The following is a 27,413-nucleotide window of genomic DNA, read 5'->3' on the forward strand; positions in this document are numbered from 1 at the left end:
CTAGGCTCATTAAAAGAATGCGCCTTTTTACTATAGCCAAATGCAAGGTGTTACATCTAGGAGCAAACAGCGTAGATCCCTTTTACCAGATGGGGTAATGTATCCTGTAAAGGAGTGACTCTGGAAAGGATTTAGGTGTTATGGTGGAAAGCGGATTGTGAACTCCTGGTGCAATGCTGTTTATCGGGTACTATGGTCCAGTTTTGGTGTGAACACTTCAATAAGGATTTGGAAAAATTGCAGGGGCTTCAGAATGGAGCTACAAGAACGATTCGAGGTCTGAAAACCTGCCTTATAATGACCGATAATAAGACTCTTGATTGATATATTTAGCTTATCAAAGAGGAGGTTAAGAGAAATTCAGATTGGAAATAAGGCACAAATATTTAACAGTGAGAGTACTTAACTGTTGGATTGAGGAATTTTCCATCACTTTAAGACCTTAAATAAGGGTCGAATGTCTTTCTAAAAGATATGCTCTGGCTCAGCCAGAAGTTATGGGACTGATGGAGGAATTAATGGGTAAAATTCTTTGGCCTATGTTAGGCAGGTGGTCAAAATGTTGGTCCAGTGCTTAATTTGTAACAAAAGAGGTGCAAGGGCTCAAGCAATTTTTTTTACATAACTTATGCTGCAAGACCAGAGGTGCTGGGTCTATGAAATGCCAAGCCTAGAGGTGCCAGGGCTCAGCCCTGGAAAGTCCTGGCACAAATTAAGCACTGTATTGGTCCCTTCTTGCTTTAAAATCTTACAACTTTGGAGTTGAGGCATCAGAGTCCCATTTCTCTGACTTTAAAGTTCTCAGAGTTCTCTATTTTCAGAGGCCAGTAACTTTAGAATAAAATACTTAACACTTGCAGGGCTCCTTGTAACTTCTGTATATACATCCTCATAAAATCTTTATGAGAAAAGTAAACATCATACCCACATTACGGATCAGGAAATTCAGACACCAGTTGGAGTGATTTCTCCAAAGTGTTATGCTCAGAGTTAGAAACAAAATATAAATACTTGTCCTGAAAATTTGCAGTGAAAACTTTTCTTTCTTAGAATCCAGAAATCTAACATGCAACAACCCAATACAGGGGGGGAGAGAGAGACAGACATACCTAGCAGGTGCTACCTAAAGCAGAGAGGCGCAACTCAACGCACCTTGATGACTGGCTCTTTTGCAGGCTAACTGCTGAGGAACCAGATCACGTGTTTCTTTCAGAGCCCCCTAGTCCACAAGCGGGACCAGGCATCCCCTTAGAATTTAAAATGATAGCTTGTGATTTTAACACAGTTTTCAAAACACCACACAAAGATGCTTGGTCGCAGATCCAAGAACAGAACAGAGTTCCCAAGTCTGATTGACAGTGTGGTTTAGTGGATTTATCTTTTAAGTTGTATTCACCTCTATTATACCACCATGCAATAGTTAACTCTGTTCTTTTGTATAACTGAAAAATGTCTCATAATAATAGACTGTTTAGTGGGAGGCTGAAGGAAATGTTTGTGGTCTGACATGAGTTATGGTTCCAATTATTGATCTCTGACTTCAAATAGTAGTGTATGTTAGGGGTAAATTCACTAATGCATGACGTGCTCAGCCATTTAAATAACCAGGAGTAGTTGAATGTGGGTAGATATATAATCTAACCAAAGAATGACTGGAATTTACTTAATAAAGGACAGTAAATTTACGCTGTGTTCCCCTTGCTTACATGATTCCCCCCCACCCCATAAGTCTCTTGAACCACCTTCCTGTTTGAAAAGTATTGTAACCTTTAAACATTTTTTTTTTTCTGTTCTAGAAAAGTTTACTTGAACTAGTTTTTAACCTTTCCGTTTTTGTATTCTCTAGGTCAGTAACAGATCCACGAGATGGAAAAAGAGTTGCACTCAAAAAGATGCCCAATGTCTTCCAAAATCTGGTCTCTTGCAAAAGGGTCTTCCGGGAATTGAAGATGTTGTGTTTTTTTAAGCATGACAATGTGAGTAAAGTTTGAGTTCTTGGTATACTAATAGAAGTTTTAAGAAAAGATTTAAAATCTGGATTCTTTAAATCAACTTTAAAAATCCATTTGCTTTAGGATTCTCTAAAAATCCAGAGGTTGCACACAGTGAAAGGATTAAATTCTTGGCTTATGGGTGCTTTCACCCACTTATTCATCCTGATCTGAACTGACTGACACAGTGGAATCTCTGCCTAAACGTCCTTTATTTCACTACCTTGTCTTGTCTTCTTCCTCCTCTTTATATCCAGTTCATCTGAGGGTTTCAGATTCTAAAAATGATTTTCTTTTATGTGGTTAAATGCTGAATTCACATCAGTGGGGGCAGTACTGAATTGTTGGTGTACTTTTATTCTTGCATCTGCCTTAATAAATGGGAGTGAGGGGAAAGCAAAGCAGATTCATGGAAGCTTTAAGACTTTTTTTTTTCTAGACATAAAAAGGCTTTTGAGGTATACATGAATCTCTGTTTGGCCAGCAATCCCTACTCCACTCTGTTATCTGATTTAAATGAGTCTTATTTTTTCAGTCCTCTTGGGGAGGTGACAGTGTGGTTTGAGCATTGGCCTGCTAAACCTCAGTGGTTTGAGCATTGGCCTGCTAAACCCAGGGTTGTGAGTTCAATTCTTGAGGGGGCCATTTAGGGAACTGGGGTAAAAATCTGTCTGGGGATTGGTCCTGCTTTGAGCAGGGGGTTGGACTAGATGACCTCCTGAGGTCCCTTCCAACCCTGATATTCTATGATTCTAACCCAGTTTGGTCATGGATACCACTAAAGTACAGCCCATTAACCTGTGATGATTAATCTGATCAGCAAAAACAAATCCTATCCATAAACTCACTCTGTGATTATTTTACCAGTCCAGATTCTGCTCAGAAATCTGTATATAAATTGTAGAGAAGCATAAACTCAGGAATCAGTTGGAGAAATGGCTAAAAAGTTGTTAGTGTGGCGGATAGAGGAGTTCTTCATACATTAAGCAACAGGAATGTGGACCCAGAGGTCGTGTCTCTTCTAATTCAAAGAGTTGACTGATTTGTATACTACTGGTAGCAGTTCAGGTTTTACTTGGTTTCTATTCTGGCAGATATATCTATTGTACTGTAAGTAGAACTTGCTAATTCCGCATTGATTTCTTTGCTTAAAGACTCTCTCTATAAAGACAGCCCTTAATTAAAGCAAAGAGCCAATCTAAGACTGAGGAGATTGAGGAAAAAACACAAACTGGACTCTAGAAATAAGCCAGATGGTAACTAACTAAAACACTATAACAAAGCTGCAGCTTCCAGGGGTGGCCTACAAATCATTACTCAAATTTCTACAAAACAGTGCTCCAAGGTAGAATAGGTACCGTGTAACAGACTTCTACACTAGCAAACATGTTTCTTTGTCTTTACACTAATTCATAGCCATTGGGTGGGTCCCCCCCCCCCCTCCTTTCCTGGTAATTGGATACTTTTCCAAAGTTCCCACAGGATGCACAGAGCCTTGGTGGAAATAAAGCTCATGACAGTCGGAGATTTTTTTTTTTTTACTCTTTATAAAAATGCCGTGACAGCGGAGTCTAAGAAAATCTTTGTTTTGTTTTTTTACTAAAGATTTTCTTGGGGTAATACATTAAATCATTTCTGTGCAGCAGCTTCATTACAGGTTAACTTTTGTTATGGAGTAAGAAGTAATAAACTGCATTGGCAGGTGATCTGAAGCCGGAGTCTGATAACAACAGAAGCAGTTTGTGCAAATGCACTTAAATGCCATAGATTATATTCCCCACACCAAAGTAGTTTTCTAGTCTTGTAAGGATTTAAATTCTGTGCAATTGCTTTCTCAAACGTGTCACTCTAGGGACACAACTTAAGTGACTGTCTGGGCTGTTGGTTCAAAAAGTGAATAACTTTAATGTCTGTTGTAAATGCCTTTATGGAAATGGAGTGATATGTTGGGATGCTGTTAAAAAGATAAATTGCAAGACAAAATCAATCCCCTTTTTGTTTGTATACTTAGTATATTTTACATTTAAAAATGACTACAAACTTCTTTCAGAGGTTTTGTGGTCGTATTTTTACATTTGTGATACTAGGGCCAAGATATTTTTAAATGGGTGCCTTAAACTTGTGCTTTTAAGCTAGTATACAGGCACCTGAAAAATAGCTTTATTTTTCAAAAAGCGCTGAACAGCTAGCACCTTGCATTGACTTAGATCTGCTGGGCGCTTAGTACTTTTGAAAATCAGACCACTTACTCAGGCGTCTAATTGTGGATTCAGGAGCTTGAGTTTAGGCATCCATTTTGAAAATCTTGCCCTCTGAACACCTTGTCTTAATTCTCCTTATTTTGCTTATTTTGTTGGGAGAAACAAAGACCCGGGCTAAATTCTACACTCACCTGCATGCTGTGCAATCTTGCTGAAGTCAGTAGGGCTGGCTTTGTCATGCAAGTGCCAAATTTTTCTTGTGTCCTGTGTGTTGACAGAATACAGCCTATGTGACAGTGTTGCCATACAGTAGAACATGCAGTGATGTCAACTTTACAAATATTTGGAAGCCAGCTACTCTTTCGCCTTTTAAAGAGATGTTCTCCAAGTGTGAAGACCAGCCTAACCTTAGTTTGTGGGGCAGAATAAGGCTAAGTCCTACTAGAAAAATGAGTCAGTTTACAGACAGAGATGTTGGTAGGTAGGATACAGAAAGTCTACCTAGGTGTTTGAAATTAATAAATAACAAGTAAATTATGCCAGCTGTAAAGTAGGACTAAGTCATCAGCCGGGCCAAGGTTAAACAGTCAAATCTTAATTCACCAGCCAGTTAAAAATTATCTTCTGTTTGTCAAATCTATTAGAAGGACATCTCAAATATTTTAAACAGTAGGGAAACAAAGTGTTAAAAATATAGCCTGACCTTGCCTTTGTAGTAAGTATTTGCTTTGAGTTGACTAAGATTTCTGTTTTCTTTCTGGTAAAATTGTCTTGCCTGTTGTTCCGTAGGTGCTCTCCGCCCTTGACATACTCCAGCCTCCACACATTGACTACTTTGAAGAAATGTATCCTAAATATAAGATAATTTTAATGGAGGTAGGTGTGTGATCTGTGATCCCTATATAGGAAATTGGAAAGAACTTGGGCCCAATTTTCATAGCCTTTATGTGAATAGTTTTGTTGACATCAATGGGACTGCTCAAGCAAGAGCAGTTTGTTCATGTTATTAGAGATGAACAGGTTCAGGATTGATCATGAAGCTTTGACTTCCTGAGTGCCAACAGACAAGTGGGGTATAGTGCTGCTTACCAGCAGGCAGCACTTGTAGTTACGATTCCCCCAAATACTGTATTGAAAATTACTTCCAAGAATTATTTCTTTGTTGGTCTGTGTTTATTAGGTAACACTCTAAACCAATTCCTAAAAATGCCCATCTTCTCACACTCACGCGTGAGTGGTGATGACACATACCAGGATATGGAATTTCTAGGGATATTCTTATGCAACTAATGATGTGTGGCATCTATTATTCAGACCTCATATAGAAGTAGAAAACAGATGCCACATGAAATTATACATGGTTTACCATAGCATTTACACAGAAGAGCCCATGTGCTGTTGTGGATTATTTTTTTGAGAAACCATGATAGATTACCTAACATTAAGATATTTCTCGGATCACTGGAAGAGTGTTGATTCATTCCAAAAAACAATATTTGACAACTATGAAAAAATACAAAATACACAGTTCAGTTGGCTGGTTTTGTTTTTTGAGAGGGATGAGGTTTAGAGGTTAAAAAGTGTACTGGGAACATATTTAGTGATTGATTATCTGTGACCTGTTAGTTGCACATTCTTATATATTATAGAGAAATAGAAATAATTAGGCAATATTAAAGCAAGTGAGCTCTTACCATAATAGAAATATAATTCTAGAATATTTTTAGCCTTTTGTATAGCACCCATCACCACAATATACAAGTAGTGATTTGTACAAAAAGTACATAGGAATATTATGATTCTGGTTTCAGCATCAAGTGCTGTGATTAAAATAATAATCATTTTGTTCCTCTTAGCAAGACTTTACCATCTTACAGATCTAGAGATTCCAATAAAAGTTTTATGCCTACCCTGATCTCACTAATCTATTACTATTTTTAGAGCTAATTTACACATTTAATACACAAAATGTTAATTTATGGGAAATGTTTAGGAAAGTTTTAAACAGCTCTTAATAGGGAAATAAACCAGATAATCAGTGTGCACTGGGATTATTTGGTTATAGACCTATTTCCAGTGGAAAGTAATTCATCAGACTCCTTTCCATGGCTGATATTAAAAGTAAACTGCAAAACTTTACAAACATTTTAAAATGTTTTAAGAACCCAAATAAGCAGCAGACTATCTAAATAATTTACTTAACTCACTTTCAATTTCTTATAGTATATCATCATAACAAACATCAACATAAGGCTTGTAAATAAAATAATAGAACTTTATTAAAAGATGCAAATAAATTTGTCCTTATTGGATTGTCAAGATCCAAGTTCAGTTTTCCGTGTGTCCTGAAAACAGGTCCTGTTTTAGATCATTTTATTGTTTTCAGTTGTGGTAAGGGAATGAATTTGTCAAGTAAATGAACTGTTTAATAAATACATTTTTTTAAAAAGTTATTCTCTATGTAACATACATTATGTATATATCGATTATAAATACCATACCTGTATTAGATAGGATTAAAGCATAATAGAATAGTTTGTAAAATTATAACATGCAAGCTATAGTAATGACGTCTTTAAGTTTAATCAAAAGTTTATCTGAACTGAGAGTTCAGAATGAATGTCTGCTCACCTGTGTATCCTCTTATTAAAATATTTTAAATCTGTAGAACCAAAAAGCAGGTCACAGCTATATTACCATAATTTTAATGGCTAGAAATGCTGATGTACTACGTGCCTGAAGAGAAATCTGAAACATTTCTGGGTTTTGTTCCCTTTTTAATTCTCTATTTTCTAGTGGAATCCTTTGGTCTTGTAATAATTAAATCTTAGCTGAAATGGTGCTAACTTTTAGATACAGTTAAAGTCCTTGTAGTTGTGGGAGAAACACCATTTTACTGTTTGGCTTTTTTTCAAGAACTGTAAACTTACAGGCTTACTAACTGAAGCTTGTTATATAAGAAACAAAGTTCATAGTGATGGAAGATAGAGGAATCCAAGGTCAACCCCAGAGCTGTTTTATTTTAAATTGAATAAGACAATTAACGTGGGCAAACTACATGAAACCAACTGTTAAAATTTTGGTCTTAAACCAATTAAGTGAAAGATTGAGAGTTGCTGAAAAGCCGCTCAGGGTAAAAACACAGATTCTATTTAAATTACATGCTAGTGGGGAATATCCTCAGATTTTTTTGTGTATGTGATATAACCCTATCACATTTTCTGATAACAAATTAAAACTACGAGCGGCTAGTTTTGTGTGCCAAGTTTTTAAATATAGTTTTACAGAGGTTAGCTTTCTTCTTAGTTCCTAATATCCTCAGAAGTTGGAAAATAATATCAGGTTTGTCTGTTTGGCACACAGACTTCCTCACCCTCTCCTTGCTTTTCATAGTGCACAATCCAGTATGTCTCTAATTTTGATTATTCTGTTACTTTCTTATTTGCCAAAATCATAATTGAAGAGGTCATCAATTTTTGGAATAAGCTTTATTTGTTAACTTTAGCTTCCTCCTCCTCAGCAGAAAAATATTGCAGAGGCCTACATTAAGTGCTGTATTTCAAATATTTCCCAGTGAACAGAAGATTTTATAGACCTATGGGGGAGGGGTGTGTGTGTGCACGCACATGTATATATGTTTGGGGTTTTGTGTGTATGTATTGTAAAATTAAGAATCTGGAGGATATTCTTTCTTGCATACAGGCCTCCATATTTTGATAGTAGGCCGTCCGCCTTCTCTGCTGCTTTTTGAGGCAGGGACAAACTTGTGGGCACTCGCTGAAGAGCCAGCCTATTTCTCTGTCTCTTGAGCTGCGGAGATTTCCTCTTGAGAGGACAGTCTTCAAAAATAAATAATTCTGTTTCACTTGAACTCTGGAATATATTGGATCAACTTAAAGTTCTTAAATTTTTCAAAAAAATAAAATTGGAAAAATAAAGATGAAATTTTTTTGTGAAAAATGTTCCCTGTTTTTGGACCAAATGTCTATCCGCTCAAAATTTTGAAATTCCCCGTATTTTTTCAACAAGCTCTAATATTGGCTGCTAAAAAATATTCTACATTAAAGTGAAGTTTACTGAAAATTTCAGTAGCTCTCCCATCTTGTAGGATCAGACTGTTTTGCTGAGGTGGAACAATGGCAGGGGAATGCAAAGGGGGGGGGGGGGGAGTGCCAGGTTGCTGCTGCTTGTTCTCCAAGTGCATTGAAGATGGAAGGAAAATGCTGCCTATTCTATGGCCAACAGATGGACTCCACCTCAGGGGGATAGCCTGTCATAGAAAGGTGCCTGTACAGCTCCCTGCACCCAACTGTGTGCCCGTCTCTCTCGCAAAGCAGGAGTCTGGTGCCAGACTGTCTTCAGTTAGGCCAAATGTAACATTAGTCAAAGCTCCCAACCCAACCATAGGACTCATCTCAGCTTGTGCGTTCGATTGCTGGCTACCTGGGTTTGGCCCTTATATTGGAATAGAGTTCTTTTCTGCTAGACTAGATAACTCAGAAGGTGCATCTTAAATGCCAAATGGAATTTTTAGGCTGATTTTACAGATTGTGTCTTTTGGGTAGGAAAATATTTAGATAAATGTCTCCCTAAGGCAGCTGAAGAAGAAAGAGAATCTCTGTACAGTTAGTATATGTGCCTGTAGGGCACATGTAGTTTTAGCTGAGGAAAAAGTCAGTCGGACGGAAATAATAACAAATTCCATGGAGACCATGGTGTCTTCTTGCTTTTGTGTTTTCACACCATTGAATCTAATTTGTCAACCAGTAGTGGCATAGTATTCAATAGTGTCTGTGAAAAAGCTTAATTTGCTTTTTTTCCTCATCATGCACTAACTATAGCTTTTAATTATTTAAGGGTTTGAGACTGGGTATTGCGTAAAGATATGACACCATGTTATGAATTGAAATACCGTATGCTTGCTTTATTAAAACTACATCTGTAGGTTCATTCAGCACCTGATTCGTGAAATAGCAAGTTCAGTGCATGTGGCAAAAGGCTGGTAGGAAGAAGAATCTGGATTCCATTCCTGCCTCTGTCACCATTTTGGAATGTGCTCTTAGGCAGGTTGGTTGTGGTAATATGTTGTAAGGATTCCTCATATCCGTCACAGCAATTCTCATTTAATTGATATAAATTATAGACTTATAGCAGATACAAAATTATAGTCGTTATTCATTTCAAAATTATAGTAGGAGGAAATCTACGCAAAAATTGCAGTAGTTATTTTTCTGATTAATTTAAATATTTGCAAAAAATTACCAAAAGATGATTGTTCCTTAAATGTTGCAAGCCAAATAAGTTTATTTTCCCATCAGCATTGCTATAACATGCGACCAAACACCAAGCCATAACTTCATGTTTATAGCATCTGTTAAGTTAGTTGTCAGTGTCCTTGTTCAGTCTGGTTTATTTTATCAGAGTTCTTTTAGTTTGACCGTTGCTTTGTTATGTTTCACTCTGATACTTGAGGCAGGGAGGGAGAAGTGGAAAAAACAGGTCCTTTTTATTAGACTGGAAAAATCATTTGTAGTTAAAAACCTATGTTGTACACCCATCTTGCAAAACTACCATTGCAATGTAGATTTTTCTCCATGTCAGGAATTAGAGGTGAAGTCAATCTTGAAATTGGTGCTTAGAAATTGCTTACCCAAAATATTGAATGTTTCATTAGACTAGTCTGGATTGAGATGAGTTTTCTGTACACTTATTGTATGTTGATATGTTACTTCCCCAAACACCTTTCAGGGTTAAGAAAACTGCAAGCTAATTTGTAGCTTCACAATAAACTGCTGATTTTAAAAGCATTTGTGCAGTTGGGTCAGAATATTTAAAAAAAAAAAAAAAAGGCTTTGTAAGTAATGATTTGATAACACATACTTGTATAAAGCAAGGGATTGTTTATTTGGCTGAGTCAAACATAAAAAACTTTACAGGCTTTATTTGTGGGTTAAGAGTGCCCAATTCATCAAACAGGATTGACTATTTCCACAGGATTTTCCATATAATTACAACGTGGAATGCAGTACTTTTCCTCTGCGTAACTCTCAAGGTTGTGTAATTCATTAAATATTTTTCAGCTTGCGTAAGTGGCCAGATCCTACATCTCAAGGTGGCATAAAACTAAATGGTCACTCAGGCATTTCCATCATGTTATCAAGAATACAAAGTGCTGCCTTCAGTTAGAAAGTGGTGTGTTGTGGGCTGGAATAGGGCTCTGAAAACAGTCTTTTCATTTAGAGAATCTGAGTAGAATAGCAATTGTTAATTACAAAACAGAAACAGAAAAGGCGTTCAAGAATGAACTAATACATTCTAGTAAAAGTTAGATTTCTTAGGATAATAGAAACAAGAAAAAACTAACATTTTCAACTTGCAGAACCTTAAGAGAGTGGTGCTTATAGTACTGAAAATTGGTAAGGCTAATCAGATTCAAACTTGGTCATGCAAGGGAGAATGACCTATATTAAACTTGTAATGCCTAGGGTGGTTTTACACCTTCGTCTTGTATACAAGATTTGGGGATAATTTTTAATTGAACTTTTTTTTGCAAAGAGACTCCGAAATTTTTGATAGGGCAGTCAGGTGTGTGTATGTGTGAGAGAGAGAGAGAAGATAAATATATTGCCTGAAGTAGTCAGATTTTTTTTTTTAAGGACTTTCTGTAGCATTTAAAGTTTAAATAATTTTGGTTTATTTACAGCATGTATTTTATTTTATATTTATACAAAAATTAGAACTACCTTTGCAGCTTATTGGTAATACCATGACTACAGGGGTCATTTTGCAGTGTGTGTAACATGTCTAAATTGTGTTAACTCAGCTATTGTGCAGAAATCTTAAACTGAACAGTAAAACCTCTTCTTCTCTCTCGTTTTAATGCCTTTCCTGGTTGAAATTGTGGAGTTGGTAATTTCATGCTGTGTCTTTAAAAAAAAAAAGACTGTGTTGAGCTGGCCGGTGGTTCTCAAACTTTTTTGTACTGGTGATCCCTTTCACATAGCAAGCCTCTGAGTGCAACCCCCCATATAAATTAAAAACACTTAATATATTTAACACCATTACAAATGCTGGAGGCAAAGTGGGGTTTGGGGTGGAGGCTGACAGCTTGCAACCCCCCCATGTAATAACCTCGTAACCCCCTCAGGGGTCCCGACTCCCCGTTTGAGAGCCCCTGAGATAGGCTGAGCCCTTCTGAGCAGATAGGGTTGGATGATGCTCCAGTTGCCTGAGAGGTTGCTCAAGTGACCATCTTTCAGAAGGAGCCAAAAGCTTTTCCTTGGGTTAGCATTTTCAGGCTGTTCTGGCCTGTGCTGCTAAGCATTTAACTTTCATCTTTTTATTATAAACAAAAGCAAATGTTCAAGATTGAAACCAAATGCAGAAGAGTTGAAAGGAAACTCCTGTGACCTGGCTTGTTCAAGCATTTCTTGCCATCATACTGCTGCCCTTTGTTAGCTTTCTGTTTCCAGTTTTTATTTATACCACTTTGTTGTGAATTATAAACCGAGTAGAGACCGAAATTACACCATCAAATCCTGCTGGGCAACTCGAGGGCAGTCCATGATATTGAAATAGCCATTGTAAACGTCCAGCAATATGATGGCTGCAAACCATTTCCAGAAGTTTTAAAAAGAAGGGTGTATGTGTAGATACAATCATTTCCCCAACAAAAGAATTTTATTCGTGTGCATATGTATGTGTATTTCCTATATTTTTATATAAAAAAACTCCTAAATTTCTACATAAAATAACATCCATGAGTATTCAGAACTAGGTGGACTGATATTTTTCTGCAATGTTATCCTGCCGACATGGTAGCGCTAAAGTTGAAATTGATTAATTCAATATCCCACACTTGCTCATTATACATTCTGCTTATCCTACAGGAAGCTTTATTGTATTTGGTTTCAACCTCCAACTGAGCTCTTTGGAATTTTGTGGAGTATTGCTAGGCTTTTGGAAGGCTGTTTTTTTACTGGTTGATCAGGTTCTCGTTATTTTTCTATTTTTGACCAATTTAACGATTTTGTTGACCAGCTGAAAATTGTCAGTTTTTTATATTTGGATAATCTTTGCTTGGGAAATAAACTATTTTGTTTTGTATAATACCCTATATTGATTGCTGCAGAAAAATATTAACATATTTCAAGGTCAATGATTCTAACCGAAGCGCATGCAGATTTTCTGTTTCATACCAAGTTACTGGTTGCAAAGATTGGATATACTTTATGGCTGGCTTTTTTATATGAACAATAGATAATACTCCCATCAGTGTGTATAGCTATTTCTTTCATGTGGACAGCAGTGTCTGAGACAAATAATCTTCATAAATTGGATTTCAGTTATCTACACTAGTTAAATGCCCTCATTTTATTACGCGTCATATGAGTTATAAATCAGATCTAGGTTAAGGATTGCTTCCTCTGTGGGACTGTACTATCAAAAATATTTAAATTGGGTAACCATAATCTTTTCTCTAGATGTTTTTGAACAATTCTATATGTAAAAGAACAGAGGCATTCATTTTTTCATAAATGGTAACTGATTTTAAGGATAGTGTATTTTGACAGTGTTTTATAAAACTCTACATAGGAGTTGTGATTTTAGTTTTTTGACATTTGGATTGTATTGTTCATATGAAACTATTTTGTCTTGTGGTCTGATTGCTCCTTTTCAGGGAAATGATTGTCTAACAGAGGTGACAAGTGGCATACTTGGTTAAAATCTGTTACAGTCAATGCACCAGTTCATATTTGCTTTTTAAAATCACACCTTTTAATAGGTTTGTTTTAATTTTTAGATAGATTTAGTACACATAAAAGTAGTATTTTGAATTTTTTTTATTCAAGTAGATTCTGTTAATTCATTATTTTTGGGTGCTTAGGAAGTTTATTATTTTAACCCGTTTGTTCTGGGAGTCAACTTCCTGACACAAACCATTGCAACAATTGAACACTGAGGACCCTCACCATAGAGGTATTGAAGTGAAATTAATGTATGAGAGCTTCATTGTATATGCTGATTGTTTTTTCCTTGTTTCTGTTTCTACTAATAAGTTGACTTGAAGTTGTCCATTTGAAACTTTAACGGTTTATTTTTAAGAAAATAGCTCTAGAAGTTATTGTTGTTACTATTCATACAATGTCCAATTCAGGGAAACAGTGATTAAATTTTCATGGAACTTTAATTTTTTTAAGAAGTGTCTGACCTTGTGAAAAATTAACAAATAATGACAGGGACTGCCAACTCTTTTCCCTTAAATCACCACATATTTTCCAGATGGTGACTACTTTGCTTATTGCCAGTCCAACCTGAATTTGATACTCATAGATTTCGTTCAAGAGGTTGGTTGGTCATTAGTTTTAGTGACTTGTTATAGTGATTTTCCACTTAGGATTTCACGTTAGCAAGCCCATAGTAAACATCTGGAATGTCATTGAAAAATTCCATCTGCTGGTAAGGGGGAGCCATACCCAAGTATTTGGCTTTGCTAATAGACACAAGGGGAAAAAACTAACAGGTACCATATTTCCCTTGTTATGTATTGCATATAATGAAAATGAGGGTAAAAATCTCTTCACAAAATGTAGATCCTGGTTCCTTGTCCTGTAGAACTTTTGAAGGTTCAACATCCCACCTTTTAAGATGTAAGACTTCACAATACACATGTTCCAATCCCCGCACCTCCCCAAAAGAAGTCTGCCAGCAAAACTAAGGAAGACCAGACTTGGCATTCTTGATATTTCTAAAGTTTAAAAAAGGGAAAAAAGCAGAATCATCATCCCCTCTACTTTAACATGCACCTTTAAACCTCTGTACATCTCTTGTAAAAGGAAACATTCCAATCTTTTTTTTTTTTTTTTTTTTTTTAAAGCTCTTTGTAGGTCAGTATAAGAGAATTCTAGTCCTAATAACCCATTTTTAGTTGCACTCTGTTTAATATGGAATGTTGTTTTAATGTCTGTATATGAATTTCCTTTGAGGTTTTGTAGAATTAATTGCTTCACTGTTGCCAAGTACAGTAACCGCACACATTGCAGATGTGTACCTGTGCTGCTGAACGTGAAGTTTAATGGGCAGATGCCATTGAATGTTATGCTAAATGCGTTCCATTTGCCAAGGAAACTTCTAAGATGCGGAACCTAGAAGCTTTTCTGGGAAAGGGAGATGTCGGTGAAAACAATCTGGATGAATCTTTTATTTCCTTGGTGAATAAGCAAAATCCCAAGCTCATCTGGTGAGTGAATTTAAGGCCTGAATACTTAAAGACTGGATTGCTCCTCTAAAGGAATGAATAGAAAGTCAGGCTGTGGGTTTGACTACAGAACTCTTGGCGGGGGGGGAAAAGAGCCTTACAATTCTGAAAACCAAGGATTTGTCTGGTCTACCCAGAACTAAGTATAACACAATAATGAAATTAATTATAATTCACGACTTCTGTTATTTTAGTGCATATTTGTGTGTTAATGCTTATTTCAGATTGAGTGTCCTATTTTGCTGTAGCTATTAAAAACTTAAGTGATATGTGTTGATTTAGCTATTTTGATTCCAATTAAACAAGTAGTGTCATAAGATTAGAAGTAGGAAGGCTGAGAGGAACCCTAGTTCAGGAGTGCGGTTAAGTACACGCTAATTTTATGTAATTTGGACTTGATGTATATAGTTTAGTGTTTATTTTAGAAAGCTCTCATTCTTTCCTGTCTGATTCAAATCTTTTCTACTTTTATATGTAACCCATTTATTAACCATCTACCTCTAGCTTGTGGAGGATGCTTTATTTAATATAATAGTAATAAAATATTATGGATGAGAGTAGTCTAATGTGACTGCTTGTGAAGCATGTACTTCGTATCTAAAGAGGATTCTAGGGAGATGGCCCTTTGTCCCATGTAAATGTAAATCCTTAGACTAAAGGTAGTTTGGCAGCAATGAAAACTTCTCCTCTCTTAAGAGGTCTGCCAAATAGATGGGATAATCTTGATGTTCCTCTCTTATTACACAGAATCTAGTGAGGTTTAACTTTTATAAGTTATTTATAACACATAATTCTAATTTTTGTATATTTTAAGTTACCTAAATTTGTAACAAGCAAGTTTTTGCATTTTAAAATCTGTGATGAACATTCAGTATATCTTACCTGTTTATTGATATAATTGTCCCAGTCTAACCTACTGAGGAGTCAGATATAAAGACATCATTAGGTAATGGTTGAAGCATTTGCCAGTCTCTATGTTTTTATAGAGAAAATAGCACAGAAAATACCTTCCTAACATTACTCAGTTTATTTCCATGTTGTAGCATCTATACATGGATAGAAATTTGAACTGTGCTTTTGTTTTTGCTGCAAGTACCACTCAAGCTCTTACCTGTGAGAAATTGTACGTGGGCTTCTGTGGTAGGTTACATGTGTGCCTTGGACATGTCTCCAGGCTATTGACTGGGAAACTTAGCATTTTTGCCATGATCTGCAGGTGCTCTTTGCCGTCCTAAGCAGAAGCTTTTTACGGACTTCATCATATTGCTCTACTTTACACATACCTAACCTCCAACAGAACACTAAGGCTCATACGTAAGCAGTAACAATTTACTTTACACAGGTGTAGAAGCTATGTTTGATCAATGTTAATCCATCTCTGAGCTGGAGTTGATGGCATATCCCCATAACCATAGGCATGGAAATGGTATACAAAAAACTGTTATGCAGAAATCCAACCACTCTTACCAAGCTTAGATATGCATTCTGGTGGTATGATATGCCTAAATTCAAGCCAGCTGTTAGGGTGACATAGATACCCATTTACAAAGTGTCCGTTTAAAATATGCATAGGTGCCAGTCAGTTACCTGGTTAAAGCAGTCTAAATATGAACTTTTTTACAAGGATTCTTGACCATTAATTCTAGTGGATGTTATTGCATTGACGAATAACTTAATTTTGTTTCACTTTTTTATGTTTAAAAAACTTTACTGAAAGTGGCATAACATTTATAGAAATAAAATCAAAACAAGAATATATGTAAAGATAATATAAATAACAAACCTAGGAATCTAGCAATAAAATACTCAATCCCCATGGAAAATATGGAGCAAGAATCTGTCCCCTACAGTAAATACCAGATAATTGAGTGAAATATTTAGTCATAAGATACCAAATGTTGAACAATCCATCTTGACAACATAACAGCTCAAATTATAAGTCAAGAAGATGGAGATCTAATGCCTTAATAAGAAGTTGTATATCCTCTGTATAGTACTGAAGGATTATTGGAACATCTGAATTAATAGTACAGCACTTTTCTAGTATCAATCCAGAATATTGCTTTCTAATCTTTTGTAGTATTGAATTCTGCAACTGGAGAAAGACAGATGTTCTCCTTCTTGGCCAATAATTATTGCAGGCTTCTCTAGTCACTCTTTCTCTGAAGATTTTCCCGATGGAAGCTTATGCCAGAAGCAGCTGAAGATTAACAATATTGTCACTTTTTGTCAATCACATGTGTCAACCTGAATTGATGCACTGCAGGAAGAGATGTGCAGCGGACTTCCCCATTCTGTCTTAAGAGCTCTCTGACAGTGTTTCATGAGACATGACCTGGACAAATGCATCATTTAAAAATTATTCAAGCTCCCAATGAGAAGGATGACTGGTCACACTATCAGAGTGCCTATTAGAGTACTCTGACCTCTCATTCTTTTGCAGGACCTTTTCAAAATGTTATACAGTAGTCTTTTACTCTTTGAATTTCTGTCTTCTCCTTCCCTCATCGTTACTCGTCCTTCTTTCTTCCCCTCTTTCTTAGACATTTTAAATCTGTTGCTTGTAGCATAATATGCCATGCTGCTTGCACCTGTTGAAAATGTGATATTTCCAAACCAATAAACTAAGGTCTGCCTTCCCCCACCCTCTGTATTTTCTGAGTAAGGTCTGCCTTTTTCCCCCCTTTGTATTTTTTGAAGGGCCTTTGCTATGGACTGAAAATCTGTTTTGTGCATCAGGAAAACTGAAATACCTTTGTTCCAAATGCTGGAAAACCAGTTGGATAATGTCACTTGGAACTGAACATATACATCCTAGAACCTCCTGTCTACGTGCACAAATGCATCACACTGACAAAGGAGTTATCGTTTGAGGCCAGATAAAAGTATACATTCATAGCCAGGAGTCTAACCCTAAATGATAAACCAAAGTGGTGTGGGTTTTTTTACCCAGCCTGATCAATTATACAGTCATTTACTAATTAGCAAAATATCTAAGTTTATATAGCTGAACCAACAGTAAGAGTAAATATGCCTTTTTATCTATGACCACACTGAAGTTGGCATATGAAGTATCTTGACAGAATTTCAAATGGGTGCAGCTTTTAAAATATATGTTCTCAGACACACGAGTTGAAAACTATTTCCATTTTCAGACTTTTGTCATCGTATTAGTTATATGGGCACAAGGGAAGCATGTTTTAATGATCTGATGTAAACTCAGAAGGGACAGTAATCAAATTGAGGAGTAAGATGCAAGAAAGAGGCATTTTGTATTGCTTCTTGCATTGTGATTAAGCGCTAAGTTTTCTGAGACATGGACATCATAAAATTTTTGTCAGCCTCCCATGGAAGTTGTTTCCACTGACCAGGCCTCTTGTTGATCGGTGATATCGGTTCACACCTGCATGAATGTTACAGCATGAATGTCACTGACACCACTGAAAATGGCTCAGTGAAGGGTTCATACAGCAGCATGCGCTGGCTAATGGCACATAGTATTTCAAAAATAAAAATAGGTTAACAGATCAAAATTGTATCTTTTCTATGTAATTTTCATTTTATAGAAACAATCTACTTATTGGGATTTTATTTTACTGTAGCCAAATATTGGTTTTGTGAGGTTTTTCCTTAGTACTGTCTGAATATGAAACCACTTCTGTCTAGAAAATGTGCCTAAAGTTAGGGAGATTTGTATACATGCTGAAAAATATCAAGCAAAACAGCTTCAACGTTTTTCTTTGCTTTAACTTATCAATGACATGAACATTAATCACAGTAACCCCTGTCAATTTTTACAAAACCGTGATTCATTAGCAGCCACCTTGGAGCCACCTAAAATTTCCTGAAAGTGTTAAAAATATATATACTTTAAAATAAGAGACAGTTTTGTGATAAGTTAAATAATACTTGCCACTTATGTAGCCCCTTTGATCTCAGGATCTGAGTACTTTACAAATTAGCCTCATAACATCCCTGTGAGGTGGATGATGATATACCCATTTTACAGGCTAATCCAAAGTACTCTTAATTGACTTGCCCACACAAGCCATTCATACAGAACCCAGGAGTCCTGTTTCCATCACCTGAATAAGTACTAAACACAGATTTTTCTTTCTTTAACCTTGAAGTTTATTTTTTAATATTGGATCATTATTCCTGTTGCAGATTATGTATACAATGAGTGTAGTTTTATTTAGTCAGTTGTTTCATCAAGTACTTATTTGACCATAAGCCCCCCGCGCGCCCCCCCCACACACACACAAGGTCCACTCTTACTGCATCATTTATCAGTAATCACTTCTTTGACTTAAATCGTGACTACAAGATTGTGACTTTGTTGTGGAGCAAATACAAATTGCATAATGAGGAAAGTCTTAAAATGTTAGCTTTGTGTAGAAATACTTGACAGTATTTTGTCATTTTCTCAATATCATATGTTCTCTATTCCAAATGTCCGAAGGTATTTATTTTTTTTAAAAATCAGTAGTAACTTGTGTATCAGTCTGTCATCCATAAAAATACTTCTCCCCTTAATTTGTACTGCTTCTTACATTGCTTCCTCTTTTATGCATGGCTGCATTTAATAGTTGTACTGAAGCCTTACATGCATACTTTGCTGTAAACTGCAACAAGTGCATAGTAATACGAGCACTTGAAGAATTTCCCATTTAAACATCAAATTAATTTAATCTTGAGTCCAAATAATTATATAATTGAGAGGATTTCGAAAATCTTAAAATAGGTGGTGTAATTTATCGCAATACCACAGGCCATGTTCTGTCATCTCTTCCTTTCCCATGCCTTCAGGGAATGAATCTTCACTCATTATACCACTAGTTAAATAGGTTTTCAAACTAGTGGTTTTTACTGAGCATCAGAGAGCCCTGAACATTTTACTCTTGCCAACCAGAAGAACAGAGCCCACAGCACCCCTTACGTAATAGATGGTGATTCCACTGCCAGTTAATAATTAACATGGGTTGAGAGGAAATGCCAGCATATTTTTAACTATAAATGAGGATCTATAGAAATATAAGTTTCATGAGGTTTTATTCCATTAATTCTTATACTATTTGTAACCAGACCAGCCTTTTCTTACTTTGATATTCATATGAAACAAGCGTATTACAGGAGAATTATAATGACTGGGTTATTGCATTTGGGAAGTGGCAAGAAGAAACAGATATGTCACCACAGATTGAGCTAGTATGATCCTAATGTGCTAAAGTGGCTGAATGAGAGAATTCCTGTCTCTGTGTCAAAGGGCATCCTGAAATGTAAAAATTATAAGAACTTCTCTGGTTAGAAAATAAACTGTTGAAACCTTTTCCCGTGGTAAGATAGCAGTTGAACACATCTTTCACCATTTACTTCCTCGGGACCTTGCTAATTCATATTCTGCTAATCCACATACCCCATATCTTGGCCAAAACATGGTGGTCTCATCCCCCAACCTAAATGTGAGATTTCTGAGACTTCTTTCCTTGTTAATATACTATAGGTAAGGCTGCAAGTTGGTCACAGAAGTCATGGATTCTGTGATTTTTTCCGTGACTTCTGGTGCGGCTGACCCGGGGGTTGCCTGAGCAACTTGGGCAGCCCCTGGGCCAGCCGCTGCTGGGGCAGTCTCAGGCCACTGCCTCCCCCTCCTTCCCCCCCCAGCAGGAATTTGGGAGGGGGTTCAGGGTAGGGGGTTGGGGCACGGGAGGAGGTGAGCACTCTGGGCGGTGTTTACCTCAGGGAGGCTCCCCGGAAGCAGTGACATCGCTCGTTTCTTAAGGGGAGGCACAGCCAGGGGGCTCTGCGTGCTGTCTTTGCCTGCAGGCACCGCCCCCACAGCTCCCATTGGCCGCAGTTCCCGGCAAATGGGAGTTGCGGAGCCAGTGCTCGGGGAGGAGGCAGGGTGCAGAGCCGTGTGGCTGTGCCTCCGCTTAGGAGCTGAGGGATGTTGCTGCTTCCAGGGAGGCGCGGAGCTGAGTAGGGAGCCTGCCAGCCCTGCCAAACCCCCCACATCAGCACCAGCGCAGGTCCCAGGCCGTGTGCCACTGTTCCCCCGCACCCGCGGTGCCTCCTGGGCTGCCCCTCCCCCCCGAGCTCCCGCAGCACCCCTGGGCCACCACCCTCCCCAAGATTTAGTCGGGAGTATATAGTACAAGTCATGGACAGGTCACAGGCTGTGAATTTTTGTTTACTGCCTGTAACCTGTCCATGACTTTTACTAAAAATACCCGTGACTAAAACATAGCCTTCACTATAGGACATGAGTTATGTTTATACATTACTGAAATTAAGTTAATACAGCCAAAGAACGAAGTCCACTTTCATGCAATATTCTTGTTTTTTGTTTGCTTACTTGTCAATTTGCAAAATTTACTAATTTCGGTGGGTCTCCGAGTCGGTGTGAATTAGTGAGGGTCTATTGTGCTCCGCATTTTCCTTTATAATTGTTCTGAAGCGAACTGGTACACTTTGTAGTTCTAATTTTATACAGCTACTTAACTAATTACAGCTGTCAGTAGCAATTTTCATCTGGTGGTAATGTTCAGTTTAGCTGTGTAATATAGCTCCAGTGACCTCCTACTGGCCAGCATATATTATAGATCAATTTAAATAGGAAAAATGGAAGTGTCAGTTAAAATATTCTATTGAAATCCCATAACTTTAGACACAGCCTGTTATTTTAGCTAAATATTAACAGGCCTAAGCAAAGACATTGACCTGGTTGGGCACCAGCTGTTTAAGAGGCTGCCACATTTGCAAAAGACAGATACACTGAGCAAGTCCTGCTTTCACTCTTGTTTAGAGATTCTCATTAAATTATCCAGACACAATAATCAGATAGCTGCTGTTCAAGTTAATGGCACCTCTGAGCCCCTGTCAAGAGAGCTTTATTTAATGCGCAACAGACCTGGAGTGGTGCAGGTGCCATTTCAGGCCCTCATTTAATTTAAGCGGCTTTAGTTGGCATGGCAACTAGTTGAGACATCTGGGAGACATTATGCTGGGGATTGAGATTTAGGAGGATTTGTGGTATAGCAAAACAGAAATCTTATAATAAAGTGCACAGTATTGCTTTTGGGTTTTTGAATATTTTATTGGAAAATGAAGAATTTCAGGATAAGTTGCAGCCAGCAGGTAAAATGAAATGTAAAAAGGCTGGCATAACTATTAAAAGGAGGCCTTTGCAAAGTGGAAATTGCTTTATTAAACTAAAAATTATTGTATTGCAATGTTGCTGAACTTCTCTTTGGGTTACATTTATGAGAGAAGTTCTAGGGAAGTTTTTGTTAGAGAATTATGTGATGTCATTCATTTATTAGATATAACTTGGTGGGTTTTAGTACTGTACCAGTTAAAAAAATTTGAATGCATTTTTAGATGATGTCTAAAACCTGGTTAGATAGAGGACCTAAAAAAAATTATACTCGAAAGGAATGAATTGAATGGTAATTTATATGAAGCAACAGACAGGGTTGGTGGGGTAAGCAATCATTTGGCTGGGGAAGAAAGGAGGTTGCAGGATCTTATTGGGTCATCGTACATGAGGTTTAAACTGTGCTGATTCACTAACCAAGGAGTGGTAAGAAGAAGGGGTGGAAATTCCTGACAGGGCTCGTCTGTTTATCAATTTACTGGCTTAGATATCTTTCTGAACTCTATCTCACAGTTAGTTTGCTGTCATTTGCAGAGTTATTTAGCAGAGGATTTAGCCTAGCTATAAGTATTGAAGTAGTGGATGCATAGACGATCTAGTGGTTTTACAGGTTAAAGGTGGGATTTTTAAAAAGCACTCAACTCAGCATTGACTTAATGGTGTTCCCACTGAAATCATTGGTAAAACTCCTATCAACATCAGTGGCTGCAGAGTTAGGATCAACACTTTTGAAAATCCCACTGAAAGGTGCAGAGTTTACAGAATTGTCATGGCTGGAGCGCAGCAGATAGGAATGCTACTGGATTATGTCTCATTCATAAGGATTTTCGTTTCCAAAAGTCAAAGTGTCAAGTGTGAAAGATAGAATTTTCTCTTCTGGATTAGTCCATACATTTTGTTATCCTGCTTCTGGCAGTGGCCTGATGCTTCAGAAGAAGGCAGGAAAAATATTATGCCCCTCACAATTGTGCAGTGCTGTATTCTGGTGGGTGGAAGTTGAGCTGTTCCTGTCCCCTGCAGATCATCAGCTTATACCTCGAAACACAGTAGAGCCGATTGCAATTCTCTTAGCTTGAATTGCAAATGAGACAGTGTGACTCACTGAAGAAGACACTGGACTGGGACTTGAGAGACCCATGCTCTATTTCTGGCTCTGCAGCTGGCCTGATGTGTGGCCTTGGCAAGGCACTTCCTCTCTGTGCCTTTGTTTCCCCTCCTAACCTTTTTTGGCTACTTGGATTGTATATTCTTTGGGCCAAGGAGTATCTCTTAACTGTGTGTTTGTACTATGCCCACCACTACTATCTAACCACAGCTGGGGCTCTAGGCATTATTATAATATAAATAATAATAGTGTATTGAAAATAAGGCCACAATATTTGATTGACCATCTGCAACAGTGAGTACATTAAGTTACTTGTATATTAGTACAGCAAATCCCAGAATTTCCCTTTTCATTTTGAATGTGGCTGTCCCCTGAAAAGCAGCTGGGTAAACATAGTATGTTTCTTTATTCTCCTATCAAACTTGCTCAGTTTATACATCAAAATAAGATTTTTCTGAACCGTCAGCATTAGAAATTCAACCTGTTACTTGAAAATCAAGACATACTGGCTCTACTTCAGACTATCCATCATTGCAGACGCTCATCAACAATAAAGAATGCAAATCAGTACTTAGCTGGCAATTTTGTTGATGCAGGAGGCAGAATAAAATACAACTTGCTTTTCAGCAGCTATGTATGCTCTTTGCTGCTGACATGAGCAAAAATGTGTCAGTAAAGTAAGCAGATATGTCTGATGTAGTGAGCAGCTATCCTCAGCACCCAAGGTACCCTTTTTGGGTTTTTTTTTTTTTAAGAGTTACTTTTTTGTCCATAACCTCTGCATTCAGGAAATTGACAACTTCATCAATTTCCGGACAACGTTGTTTCTGTGGTCCCTCTGCTGTATTTCTCCATTTGTGAAAGATAGTATTTTGCGATTTCTGAGCAGACATGCCCCCGTTCTTAATTTACATTGCTACATTGATGTCAGCAAGAATAACAGCACTTGGAATATTCAGCAACTGTTGTAAATCACTAGCAGTCTCCTACACCTGTTGCTTTGTGTGTGTGACAGCACACCAATTGGTGGCTTTTGCCTTTTCTTCCACAGAGAGGTGCTATTTTTTTAAATTAGAACTTGAAAGAGATTTACAACCAGTGATTTGTATGTGTGTGCATGGAAGGAGATTTGGAGTTTGTGGAAGTGAAATATTGATACTACAGGTAGAGCTGGCACAATGCACTGTACAAACTTCCTATAAGAGCATTGTACTACTGACCTACAATACCCCTGCTTGGGCTGTATTTTCCAACTGTATTGACCTCTATCAATTGGTCTGGTTATATGATGTGGATAAATTTCCACTAAGGATTAAGATGATGCCACCAGAATCATATGTAATTTATTATTTAATAAGAATTTTGAGCCCAAAATTACAGGCTTTAAAATACGATTAAATTAATACTGGGCATCTTATCCTTCATGAACCATGTTTTGGCTTTCAAATAGTTTTGTAATGTATATACATAAGTATAAATGTGGCTTTGTTCAGTAATTAAGTTTTCTCTTGTAACTAAACTGTCAAGTAATTCTTGTGGAAGTCTGGAGATTTGACCTCTATTATATCAGTCAAGAAGCTTTATTCTTTTGTTATTCTATGGCTTTGAGCTATAAGATTTAAAATTCTTGTGAGCAAGAGTAACTGTTTCAAATGGATTATATGCTGCACTCTCTGTACTTTCCTTAACTAATAACTTGAAGATACGTTGTCACCGAATTGATGCAGAGTGACCTCCATAAGATTATCGTCTCTCCTCAACCACTCAGCTCGGATCATGTCAAAGTTTTTCTTTACCAGATTTTAAGAGGTAACTTTTGTTTAAAATTGATGAAACAATATTGAACTAAGTGGTGTATTCTTACTTGGTAATTTTCTCTTCGTAGTTTCTGAACTTTTACTCCCAAGACTTGCCTCACTAATGTGTAGAACAAGATATATTTAATAAATTGTTTTGTTACTTAATGTTGTCTTTGAAAGAATAGCAAATGTGTACAAGAAGCTCTTGGCCTTGCTGCTTTTTTAGAGTACTGTATGTATAAAGGTGGCAATCCTTGTGCTTTAACCTGAATGACTTTTCTAATGGTTACTGAAAAGATGAAGCACAACACTGATTTTTTTAAACTATGGATCTTGTGAAGTAAAGTGGCCTTTTGAATTAGGCTGCAGAGAAGACACCTGAGGCCATCCTATCTGGTGAATACATTTTAGCCAGAACTAAATATGATGCTATATTGTAAAACAACATAATTGAAATTGATGTAGAAATGGCCACTAAAATTGGCTCAGTACAAATAATCTTATGATACTGGTTATAAATTTAGATCTTTCAGTAGATTCGGAAATTACTGATTCAGGTTAATGAGTTGGACTTCTGACTTGTAATCAGTTCTAAACTGCCTCACTTTCCATGTGTTCTTTTTTGTTTTCCCCACCCACAATGAAAATCAGCTGAAAATAAACAGAAGCCATTTTTTCTTGATAAAAATAGTTATTGGGTTATATTCAGCAATGTCAGAACAAGGAGGTGTAAAGTACATCCAAAGGCGGTACTGTCCCCCAGCCAAGCCTGTTGAACCAGAGGAAAGGTTTATCCCTCTGAAGGACAAATTGTGTTTGTGCCTCTGTCGTGAGTTGGCTTTAGAGTAAGTGGTAGTGCACATCAACTTTAATTTCCATCAAGATGACAATGTAATGCTGCCAGTTGGAGCCTCTTCAGAGAGCTCTGTGAATAATTTTTGATTCTATCTGCCCTGGTCACTTGACCTTTGACCTCAGCACTACCCATTTTGTCCCATATCCCTAAGTGAGGATCAGGTCACTTTTCTAATGACCAGATTTTGTCTGCTACATTTCCAATACTTAGTAAACTTCACACTGACCTCATTCCTTTCATGGACACCTACTCCATGATGAGCTTTAGTGAGGTGCTTCCAGTATTTTTTGTTTGTTAAAATGGACCAGAGTTGCAACCACGGAGACTATAAAAGCACAGGGGAAGCAGCTGTGAGAGGGATAACTCATGGGAATGGTTTGTCCTCTCCCCTCCCAGCCTGATGAAAGTTGAAAGGCCTCTAGTGGCAGTGACCAAATGCTCTGAGTTGCTTTGTTTTGTTTTGAATTTTTTTGTAGTAATAAAGTTAGCCCTGAATAAAGGGCCTTGGGCTAAACTGTAGTTTGGAACTTTATTTTAAATTCCAAGTCTGCCCACCAGTTTACAAGGTAATAAACAACAGAAAATCATCACAGCAACTGTGAGCTGTAAAATAATTACATTGAACCAAAACCTGTGTGGTATATTGTACTGCCTCACGCTACTTCCTCTTGAACACTCCTCTTAAAAACTTCTAGTTATACGTCAATTGAATGTTAGTGCTTCAGAAATTAGGTAATTGAAATAGATATATTTATTTATAAGAACTGTTTATAATATTATTATAATTTTTATTCAGTAATATGGTACTTTTATAGGAAAACAGGGGAAGAAAATACGTTGAAAAGTTTGTCTGCTTAAATAATTTGCTCTCTATGACCTGGATCCTGCAAAGACTTATTTATATGTTTAACTTCATTCTTGAGTAGTAAAGTAGTGAGTTAAAGTCAATGGGACTACTGGTAGTGTGTAAAGTTAAGCAGATGCATAAGTCTTTGCAGGTTCAGGATTTATGATGCCTTTCAGGAAAATATGTCCTCAGTCATAGATTATAGTAGAGAATATATTTATTTTGTTTAATATTTCAGGTCTGAAATATCTACATTCAGCTGGGATTTTACATCGAGACATTAAACCAGGGAACCTACTTGTGAACAGCAACTGTGTTCTTAAGGTGGTATCTAAATTTATTTAAAATTTGTACAGTTCATTATATATCAGGGGTCATGGTTAAAAAGATTTGTCGGTTAATAAAATCTTTCCCCAGTTAAGTGTTTTCATAAGTAAAAGCAGCCCCACACCTCCCCCCCAAAAAACAAGAGTAAAGCTATATGGACAGAAAATTTTTTCCGTTGACTTCAGTGGGAACTGCTGTGTGCTTAGCCGTTTTGAAAAGCCTGTAATACGTTTAAGTGTTGCTACTGCACTGTTAGTAACACATTGCCACCATGAAGGTAGCAGTGAATGCTGGAGATTTCTCCTTTAATTTATTTTTATATTTTTAAGGGTAAAGAAATGTGCCCTACTGTAACTAAACCAGCTTTATTTGTTTTTAATTTAATTAGGTCCTTATTTTGAAAATCTTGGCTGGCTACTTTTTCCTTTACCCTAATAAAAAGAAACTAAAAAAAAAAAATAAGAACAGCCGCACTCTGTAGTGACAGGAAAGGCCAAATCTCACTGCTGACATCTTTAAGGAGCACCGTCAAAAAAGGAAATGTGTATTGGAATGAATCATTTTGAGCCCAGGAAGTTGTCAGTGATCTTTTAGGAGCAAAATGCTGGATTGGGATTTTAATATTAAACTTAACAGTGTAATGCCAGCTGAAAAATATATTGTCACTTCAAGAAAATCTAAATTATAGACATTTTAGGTATTTAAATATTTATGCAACTAACTAACATAATAGGCCCCCCAAAAAACAAACACTTTAAAAAAAAAAAAAAAAAAAAAAAAAAAAAGTAAAGCTTGCTTATGCAGTTATTGCAATATGCAGATTTTTAAAAACAATTAATGCTGGTTTGGGATTTTATACTTTGTTACTAAAGA

The 27,413-nt window shown here is 37.0% G+C and overlaps 1 protein-coding gene across 2 annotated transcripts in view; it reads left to right on the forward strand.

The window, feature by feature from the left end:
• NLK (nemo like kinase) overlaps positions 1-27,413 on the forward strand; it is a 107,903-nt gene that overhangs the window by 56,192 nt on the left and 24,298 nt on the right. For both annotated transcript variants that reach the window (XM_065418124.1, XM_065418125.1), the window contains exons 2-5: positions 1,847-1,976; positions 4,982-5,037; positions 24,414-24,520; positions 26,452-26,537. In XM_065418124.1, the coding sequence (XP_065274196.1) occupies positions 1,847-1,976; positions 4,982-5,037; positions 24,414-24,520; positions 26,452-26,537 (379 nt within the window). The remainder of the gene's footprint in view (positions 1-1,846; positions 1,977-4,981; positions 5,038-24,413; positions 24,521-26,451; positions 26,538-27,413) is intronic.

This window comes from Emys orbicularis, chromosome 17 (assembly GCF_028017835.1).
Source record: "Emys orbicularis isolate rEmyOrb1 chromosome 17, rEmyOrb1.hap1, whole genome shotgun sequence".
In the NCBI taxonomy this organism is placed as follows: domain Eukaryota; kingdom Metazoa; phylum Chordata; order Testudines; family Emydidae; genus Emys; species Emys orbicularis.